The following is a 9,954-nucleotide window of genomic DNA, read 5'->3' on the forward strand; positions in this document are numbered from 1 at the left end:
TCACGGGCACAGAAGGTGAGTTCCCAACGCATCTGCTGCTCTGCCAAGCAATTTCCTAAAGGATTTTAAACTACCAGGAAACTGTTGATACAAATGTCTACTTCAGCCAAAGATGTGGAAGACAGTGGTGGTAGATTATTTAAAAAAGAACAGATCTCAAAGCCATCCTCCTTCTCAAAGTGCCATTTTGCTTTTTCACTAATACAAGTGACTGAGACAGGATCAAATAACTATTAAGGAGCAAGATAAAATAGTTATTCACTGTGAATTACCACTATCTTAAAGGGATTTATTTCAACAAACATAACCACAAGTGATGAAAATAAGTGAAAAGTAAACGCTTCATTTTGTCTTGCCTAGTTCCAGTAATGCCCAAACCAGTTCTCAAAGCCCTGAAAGTCAGTTTTGAAAGTGTGTTTTGTTTGTTTTTAAATAAACCAAAGATTTCTGCTATGGAAAAAAAATAATGTATACATTTTTATGTTACGTTTATAACAAGGCTTTTAAAGAAAATAGTTACAGGTATTCAACTGCATCAGACTTCAAAAGAAAAAAAGATTACACATACAATACAAAAATACAAAAAAATAGTTTTTAGAACTTACAAACGCAAAAGTCTAAGTGGTCAGAGCTTTCCTAAAATAACAATAAAAAAAACAACTTCAAGATGCACCTTCCTTTCTGCACTCACAGGGTCAACATTAGTATGAAGAAAGGTTTTTAGAGGCAGGATGAAAGCAATTAATATACTGAATTCTACAACCAGTTCGAGGCTGAAATTAATTCAGTGGTCGACACTATCAGGTATTTGAGTTTAAAAAGAACCTTATGCTTGTTTGTTCAGGAGGGTTGTGTCAGTATGTCCATGCTCAGGTGGTGGTGGTAACTTTCTGTTTAACCAGTCCTGCTAGTAACATGTTTTAAAAATATATAATCTAAATTAGACTGAAATTTAGTAACAGTCACTACCAGGTTTGAAATCCCACAGCACTGTTCTGCAGTACGAGAGGCAGGAAACCAAACTGCCCAGACTAAAGTCATTGTTGAAAATTACTGCAAAAGGCAGACAGGTAGGAAACGGTTGAGTTTTATTCCTGAAGTTGACATGTGTCAGAAGCATTAGGGTTGCAAACACAGCATTCTTTCACCCGATAATGTCCACCGAGGTCACAGGCATAAAGGCATTTTGTTTTACATGGCAAGACAGGGAAAGTGCATCTTAGATTTCTCATACTTAAGCAGTGAGTTACCAATTTTTGGTGTGGCTTTTATTCCTTCTAGGCATAGTAAAGAAAAATATTTCAACCAAATGTGAAGCTTAATGTACATTAGCTTGTCTTTTTGGTGGTGGCTTTTGTGTACCACAAGGAAATGCTAACAAGCACTACTCAAGGCTAATGATTTAAGAGGAGCACACTGAAAGTACTGATTTACCGTTATAGTGAATATTCTTTACAGACTGTATCTAATATACAGACAAGGCCCATTTCCTTAGGATGAAACAGGCCACAGAAGGTTTCACATCCTACATGAAGTTTTAAACAAAATTAGAGCTAAGTTAACAGAGCCACTCAGAGCAACATGATTCCTAGTTTGCAGAGACTTAACAAAAGGTGACTGCAGGGATAAAAAAAAAAAAAATCCAGGTTCTTATTATTTCCTGCATAAGTTTATATTCAAATTAATAGTCCAGTAACGCTTCTAGCACAAGACAATGCTCACTCTCTTTAGCAGTATTCCTAGGAGTCAACTGTTTCTCCTGTTACGAAGAGGGAGCCAGAAGTGAGAATGCAAGAGCATTCAATGTTAACCTGATTAAAGAGACAGTAACCTTTTTTCATCCACCTTAACTAATCCCTGACCAAAACAAAATAAAGTATCTTAAAAAGGTACCACTCCAATTTCTTTATTATCTGTAACCTTTTGAAACTAATCACATGGAACTACAAAATTAGCAAATGCCTTGAAATCTGTATACAAAACATAAATTACCTCTAATTTCAAACTAATTTATTAGTGTACCACTCAAAATCTTAAAAAAAGTGGCTCCAAAGATAGTCTTATACCATTCTTAAAAAAAGGAAACTGTTCCTTTAATGTTACACCCTCCCCTCCCCCCAAACACCCAACTCTCAATCCACATCGTTTAGTTATTTTCTTGGTCATGGACATTTCCAAGATGAGATTTTATATTTCGTTCCCATAGCTTCTGGTTGTCAGAAAAACCATGCTTTCCTTTATTGAAGGAATTTGGTCCTGCTGAGGTTGGTGTATCCCTGTGAAAAGTAAAAGATCAGTCGAGAAAGTCAGTTCAACTACAGTAGCGTGGGCAACATGACACCGAAAACACCCATTTCCAGTCCAACCTGCCACCAGAAACTACCGCACGTTTCCTTCCGCGACACCCATAGCCCTCACTCAGCGACTGCCATCTGGCCATGGAGCTGACCCCAGCGTGGGGCACCAAGACAGAGCAATGAGATGGGGCGGCAGAGCAGGTGGGAGCAGCAGCGACTGGTGCCAGCTGGGAAGAATGTGCTGCAAGGACTACAGAACTGAGGATCCAAATTTGCTGCTGGAGAAAAATACCCCACTGAACAGTAGCGAGCCTGCAGGGGACTGACTTCCAATGCACTCCATCATGGTAAACACCTTTAAAAGAGATAGGCTCAGGATTCATGCCTCACTTAAGTGAAGCCTCCTCTGAAAATATCCCTATTTATTTTAGGACTGGCCCTATATTGTCTCAAATTTGTGGCAAGTATAAGAACGATATCTATTTGTTTTAAAAGTAAGCAAGAGATTCTTTGTGTCTCTGAAAGAGACCTTCCCCCTGCACGCGAGTTTAAAAATCTGACCAGGCTACCTAACTTCAGCACAATTTAAAAAATGGAGAACTAGAAAGAGAATTCTCACCTATTACTTTTCCAATTTAATACAGAATTAATTTCTTCCTCAGAAAGGAGGCAAGTAAGATTCAAAGGGCAAACGTAAATGTACTATTTTTAACTTACATACAGCTGAAACATTTGAAACTAACTGCATTTAAGTTTTCTTGTTTCTGGAGAAAAACTTTTTGAAGCTATTCTATTTTCCTGTATTTCTAAACCATCTGAAAGATCTGACCCGTGCTGAGGAGAGATTCTCACACACTCGCCCTTCTCCAAACGAGTTAAAAGCTGACCTACCTTCCAATATTCTTCATGCGCATTTTGGCTTCCGGAGGCATTTCTTCTGGTTCGCTCTACAGAGAGAAAGGAGGTTAGAGTGCAGCTGGGCGCTACCTTCTGAACTTTTCACATGCCTGACAAGATAAAGTACGGACTACAGCCCTACAGGAAAGCAAAGCGACCTCAGACATAACAGAGGTTCCTCAAGGTTACAGAAAGACCGTACACCTCTGTGTAAGAGGGGGCAGTAACACAACAATAGATTATTTAGCAAACTAAAAGCAGCACAACTTTTCTTTGCCTCCCCTTTATCAAGCTTGGAGAAAGCAACCATTAATTCAAATTACGTTGTGCATCTCATGTTCAGGGAAAAATTATCAGCTCTTTAATGATTTCTAGAACCCACACAGAGCTACGAAGTTGTACATCCTCGAACAGGAACACAAGAGATGTGTCTAGGTTGAAAATCCCTGACACTTACGTAAAGAACCTTAAATGACCCACTCTCGTTGCCTAACCCAAACCTACACCAACAGTACTTTAAGTTGCATTGATCACTGGCTTACTACTCACATCTTCATCTTCATTGAAAGCTGCTGCTACGGAAAGGGTTTTTGGAGCAAGGGTTGGAACAGGCTCTTTAGGCTTCTGAAAAAGACCAAACATACACGTAAAGTAAGTCTACTAACTTGAAAAAGCTACCCCTGGTATTTTAAATATTTTGGTGAAATGAAGTCAAACATCTTCACTGAAACGGGCAATGAAGGAGAAAAGTGGGTTTGTTTGATTCCAGATAAAGGTCTCTCTCTAATGAAAAAAGGAAAATGGCTGCTCATTTGTACAAGAGACACTCTGAAAAGCAAGTCGAGCCCTCTCATTTTGCAGCTCCCCACCAGCGAGCCTTCACTCCCCAGCACACTGCAAGGGTACGCAGCCACTGGTGCATGACATGCACAATTAAATCAGAACCTGAATAAGCTGTGGTACTCAAAATTTTACTATGTCACTGTCTTCCATTATTCTTTTGGAGTATTCTTATCCATCAGTGCCAAAAAGATGAACATGCTTATTTTATTGTCTTTTGCCAATGTAACAGCTTCCTGGCATACAACAATTCAGTACTTTTAAATTAGCATCAGTGTGCATCACATAGTCCAATTAATATAAGGCTCCTTTAAAAAGTATTATTTTGACTTCAAGTAACTACCTTCCTCTACTTAGAAGTGTAAGAAGCCATCCAACTCACAACTATTACATGTAATACAGCAGAGATACCAAAAGTAACTTTGAGACCACGGAGAAAGCATCGAGTCATCAGTAACAGCGTGCTCCTACAGTACTGCCAGTTACCTAAACCAAGCACACACAGTGCTTCCTCCATTTTCACTGTGTTGGTGATTAGTCCATATACACTTATAGTTTTGAAGCTGATGCTACAGCAGAGTCCTTATGTGACTGTCTGCAGCTGTTCCTCACCAATAGTGTATAACGTATCAATATTGCACCATTTTTTAAAGCATCAGCTCCACAGGAACAGGTAACATACTAAGGGTGTAAAAATTACTAAAAAGAAACAGGGTAAGCTTCAGCAGTGCCCAGCCTGGTGCACTGTCCATCACCCACTAAACTCAGTGAGCCAGAAATCCCGAGCCACATTTCCTGCCATGGGAACTATCTTTGCTGGTGGCTCAGAGCAGGCAGCTTGGACAATTTTTCCAAAGTCTGAGCTGACCTGATTGCATTGATACCCTAGAACGCTCTCAGCCCACATCTCCCTCCCATCCCAAAATAACAGAGCACTCTTTTTCATCTTTTGCAGATCTGTAAAATGCCAGCATTGCAGGTGCAAGCCTTTCATGACTACAGTTTGAATTTAATCCAGACAAGGATTTATGTCTCTATCACAGTTGTATGTGGGAAGTGTAAATGAACTGTATTAAATAGAGAGGCATCATCTGGCTTGTCCTTGCCCAAGCCAGTAGAGAACTACTCTGGTAGTAAAGAGAAGCATCAGATTCACATCTGAACAAGCACAAGGATACCTTGTACCGGACAATAAAGGGGATCAGAATTCTCAGAAACTTATGTAATGAAGCCTCATCTCCTGCACGTAGTATAGATGAATCATACCGACCTTGCAAAGAACAGGCAAAGTCAGGAAAAATAAACTGTAGCTCCCCATGCTAAAATAAGCTCTTTGCAGTGGAGGACGACATCTTAAGCCGTCTAGGACAGTACCTGCTTTTTTGCAGCTTCAAGCATCCTATGCAATGAAGCTCCCAGCACTCGTTTCAAAGTAGCCTGAACAGTTTAACAAGTCTGCTCATTTCCCTCAGGATATTATTCCACTTATCAAATCTCATTACAAAATTATTCTGTCTGTTTAAAGATCTACAGTTTATTTCAATCAAGTCTTAGCTTCCTGAGACAACTGACCTGGTATTAACCAACCTGAAGCACGCATGCACGACATGCACAACTAGCTGCCCCCAAGATGCTTTCTTAAACTTTATCCAAGTCACCCTCGTGTAATTCAAGGCTTTCCTTCTGCAAGGAAGCCTCCCCAAAGTACTTCCCCCTTTCACCTCATTTTCCTTAAAACCAAAAGCCCTCAGACAACTTACATTTGCTCCTAGTTTGATGGATATTGCAGATGTCTTCTTTGCTGTCTGACTGCCTATGGAAAATCCAAACTTGGACATTTTGGCAGGAGCAGGCTTTGTGGTGAAGTCTTCAGCTTCTTCATTAGCTGCCCGTTTCTCTGCGCTGCGACTCGAACTTTCTCCTCCATTACTGGAAGAAACAGTCTTAGTTTTCACAGGTTTTTCTGCCTCTTCTTCAGGTCCTGGTGAAGTCGAAACAACTTACCAAGATGAGCTACTTTTACTGAGCAGATTGATGGGAGCAGCAACCTCAAAAAGCATTATACTTTGGGCGCAATAGGTAAAGTGTTTTTAGTGACAGCAGTTTCCACCAACGTACATTTAGTGGACAGCAAAACACAAAGAGGAGAAGAAACTGCAAGCACTCCACTACTTGTAAAGAACTTCTTGTGTATGAGCCAGGAAAACAATCTTGAAGCACCATCTCTTTATTTAGTATGGAAGTCAAAGTTCATGTGGTAAATTAAATGTAGATGACTATATCTTTTTAGTGTTTAAGTTGCCATAGATAAGCTTTCATAATTGGAATCCCAATTCCAAATCTAGAATAGATAATCTAAATTAAAATTAATTCTCCTAAATTTCTACAAAAACATGTCCATGCCAGTCTCTAGGCTTGTCTGGCACAATTCTAAAATCATGGAAGTGACTACAGTGAGGCCGGCTGTCTCAATCATGTTTCAAGTCACTGCTTGTCCGCATCTCATCTGTAATAAATCTGCCAAGCTCTGCTTGAGGAAGAAATCAGCACTAGAAAAACATATATATAGATTTCAACTTTTTTGGTTTTGTATAAAGTCATGGAAAACACAGCAGCCGAACAATAATCCACACAGAAAAAACCACTCAAATCACATTTTCATTCCTATACACTTAGCTTCTTCAGCTACACCAAAAGACAAAGGTGTCCTTGGAAAACTCCTACCAAACACAGTAAATGCTTCAGCAAAAATACATTTCTCCACTGCTGCAATAAGCAAATCACTGCAGTAGCAGAAGGGAAGGAAAAAAAAACCATAAACAACCACCAACCAAACACCCATACACTGGGAAATAGACAGGGAAGTGCTCGTACTATCAGTCTAAGGAAAACTGGAGCTAGCATCAGTTCCTCACTGTGTCCTGTGGAGAACAGGACCCTCCATGCACAGCAAATTCAGACCATCAGGGAAGTAAGTTCTTTGCACTGCTCTCTAACAGCAAAAAGCTAGAAAGAAAGATAGAGCAATGGGGGAGAACCTAGTTTGAACTGGAGGTCAACAAGATTGTAGCTTTGAGAAAAAAAAAAAAAAGAAGCAAACAACATCAGGAGAAAGAAAAACTAGGGACACCATCTATATATATTTTTCTGCTATTTCCAAAATCCTAAGCAGCAGAATGTACCCCTTCTACCCCACTCTTCCAGCTATCAAGATAATAAGTGATTGGAACAAAAATGGGTTTATCATTCACATTCGGAAACATGGCAGATCGCAAGAAAAAACATTAATACTTTATAATCAATTTCACTCTATTAAAAAAATGGCACTGATCTGTACCACTAGAAATTTGACCAGAAAACATAGATATAAAATTGACAAAGGAGGAAGGAGACACAAGCAAAATTCAGATGAGTGACCCTGGGTACTGGTTGCTGTCTTAGCACAGTTTCCCAAACAGCAGTCTGCAAGGCTATGATAAGCTCTTTACAGCTAGTCCACGAAATCACATTAAACAGAATATTCAATTACCAGTCCAGCCTAGGTACACTAGAGACTGTAAGGTGATTCAAGGGCAGGTAGATGATTCATTGGCCTTAGAAGCGTTGGAACCGTGGACCTACAAGTCTTCGTTTTCCTAACATACAAAATCCACTGCAGCCCAAACTTCAGGGCACACAGGACCAGCCCAGGTTGCTGAGCGAATGCTAGCCTGAAGCTAGTTACACTACAGCTTACTTCTTTGACTGCAAATTCTAGAACATTGCTAAGCACAAGATGAAGCCTAACATAAACTACCTATATCTGTTTTCTCACCAAAACATTAAATAGCTTCTCTCTCAAAATTAACTCCTATCACGAGTGCATTCTCAATGTTGCTTCTATTAGGCTCCCCTTAAGATGAACTGTTAACTACTGAAAGAAACACTCGAACTTGCAGAAGGAGCTACAAAGGGTGTAGGACAATTGAGGCAGGCAGGGAGGGAGCCATTGCACTGTTTTATTTCTGCAGGAAACAGTTAAGAAATGCAGACATGTATTAACGATTAAACAGGTCTCTCCCATGCCAATGCATATGTATTTTTATTATTTCCTAAAGATGCCAAGGGGGTCACATTTCACCTACAGAAAGCACCAGTACTATTTCGAAAACTAGTCTGACCAGTGCTCTTTTCATGGATCGCAGTAATAAAAAGCTGCCCTACTTCACAGGTGAGTTTCTTTCATGAGTATCAAAAACTATGTAAGTAGACAACTTCCATCGCCTAGGCGGTTTAAGCGATGAGACTGACAGTGCTAGCTACAGAGTGTTTCAGGACCTCTTGCCCCTGGGAGTGTGAACATTGGCGGTGGGGGTGGGTACAAACCAGTCACAACTAAGTTAAGCTTAAGGTAAATCCCATTGATCTTGGCAAAAGCTAAAGACTGAAGTGTTTTCAAAAAACCATCAGGGAGTAACTATCCTTTCTTAGGGCCAATGTTCCGTAACTCATTAAGGTCATGTTTCAGCACACCAAACAGCACACAAGGCAGTACAGATAACTGACATACTGGTGCTGTCCAGCTACTATATTACTAATAAAAAAATACCCCAAAACCCAGCCAACCAAAAAAAACCCCAAACAACCCAATCCCAACAGAAAACCAAGAGTCAAGAAACTACCTAAACCTCAAGTATTACTGGTAGTATTTTAGTGCTTATCAGAAATGACATTCAGTGATGAGGCTATCCTAATTGGTTTACAAGTCTGATTTAATCTTTCCAACAGATCGAAGAAATGCCCTCTGCCTACAAATATACTTAAGCCAAAAAAAAAAAAAAAAAAAAAAAAATCAAAACAGGAAAGGGAAGATTTATCTTCGCAAAGACACAGTCTTCTGAATTTTAAGTCAGGGGAAGAAAGAAGAAACATATGATTAAAAATTTCAGGACAATCAATAGTAAGTAGTACAGAAGCAGACAGGAATGTCCGGTCATAACATAAATTACTATAAATCCAACCAGAAAACGTGCAGATTGCTGCCAAGCAACCCCGCAGGATGCTTAACACGGCACGCAGGGCACATCCACCCGAGCCCCGTGCGCGGTCCCAAGCCCGGTGCGGGGACCCGGGGGCTGAGGGCAGCAGCGGCCAAGCTGCCCGCCCGTGCAGCACAGGCGCCCCGCGGGGATACTGACGGGGAGAGAAAACGTGGTAGCGGGCACGGAGGAGCCGCCAGCCGCTTTAAGGAACCCCGTAGGGCCGAGGCTAGCCCTGCCCGTGAGGGCGGCGGTACGGGGCTCGGCCTCCCTCCAGCCAGCCCCCAGGCCCGGGCCGCCCCTCTCCCCGCAGGGCCGGGCCCCGCCCTGCCCGGCCGCGGGCGGCCTCCCACCCCACCCCACCCCGAGGGGCCGGGCCGGGCCGGGCCCCTTGCCCACCCCGCAACTACGCGGCGAGAGGCGCTACATGTTCACCTCCTCCTGGCTGCGGCCTCTTCGCCTTCTCCCCCTCGGCTCTGCCGTCCGCCATTTTCCTTCGCCTCCCGGGCATGCGCGCCACCCCGCCGCGCCTCTTCCGCCCCTCGGCCCACCCCGACCACAGAGAAAGCGCGGGCGGAGGACAGAGGGGCCGGGCCAGCCCCCTCTCTTCTGCCGCGCAGCGGAAATGACGCACCGGAAGCTTTGCCGCAGGGAGCGCCTCGAGTGACACCGCCCCGGCGCACATCCGGCGGGCGGGTCCCGCGCGTTGCGGGCAGCAGGCCAGGCCCTCCCGGCCCAAGTGACGGTCACCCGCCGCCTCGCGCCGCCCCCAGCTTCAACGTGCAACGGTGGCACGCGCGGCGGCGCCGGGCTAGCGGCGGGGCCCGGCCCGGTCAGAGGCCTTCTCCAGCCCATGGGGCCGCGCGGTCGCGTTCCTCCTCCCCAGAGCACAAACAGAAGCC

The 9,954-nt window shown here is 42.9% G+C and overlaps 1 protein-coding gene across 3 annotated transcripts; it reads right to left on the reverse strand.

The window, feature by feature from the left end:
* Positions 1-275: 275 nt before the first annotated feature.
* On the reverse strand, positions 276-9,659 carry PCNP (PEST proteolytic signal containing nuclear protein). 3 transcript variants are annotated; one of them, XM_056328345.1, is made up of 5 exons: positions 9,488-9,639; positions 5,795-6,015; positions 3,744-3,818; positions 3,189-3,244; positions 276-2,276 (listed from the first exon to the last, which is right to left on the reverse strand). In XM_056328345.1, exons 1-5 carry the CDS (start codon positions 9,561-9,563, stop codon positions 2,147-2,149), a joined length of 558 nt encoding a protein of 185 aa, XP_056184320.1. In that variant the 5' UTR covers positions 9,564-9,639; the 3' UTR covers positions 276-2,146. The 3 variants fall into 3 exon arrangements, with proteins under 3 accessions (XP_056184320.1, XP_056184322.1, XP_056184321.1); XM_056328347.1 differs by lacking the exon at positions 9,488-9,639 and adding an exon at positions 6,039-6,583 and having other exon boundaries at positions 5,795-5,963; XM_056328346.1 differs by lacking the exon at positions 3,744-3,818 and having other exon boundaries at positions 9,488-9,659.
* Between the last annotated feature and the right edge of the window lie 295 nt (positions 9,660-9,954).

This window comes from Falco biarmicus, chromosome 2 (genome assembly GCF_023638135.1).
Source record: "Falco biarmicus isolate bFalBia1 chromosome 2, bFalBia1.pri, whole genome shotgun sequence".
In the NCBI taxonomy this organism is placed as follows: domain Eukaryota; kingdom Metazoa; phylum Chordata; class Aves; order Falconiformes; family Falconidae; genus Falco; species Falco biarmicus.

What these genes read in the sequence shown, in the direction of transcription:
- PCNP (XM_056328345.1), bottom strand. Translation starts at nt 9,563, where the DNA reads ATGCCCGGGAGGCGAAGGAAAATGGCGGACGGCAGAGCCGAGGGGGAG. An exon ending in CCATCAAACTAGGAGCAAAT is followed by an intron (nt 3,819 to 5,794) that starts GTAAGTTGTCTG and finishes GGTCTTTTTCAG; the next exon opens with AAGCCTAAAGAGCCTGTTCC. An exon ending in CGCATGAAGAATATTGGAAG is followed by an intron (nt 2,277 to 3,188) that starts GTAGGTCAGCTT and finishes TACTTTTCACAG; the next exon opens with GGATACACCAACCTCAGCAG.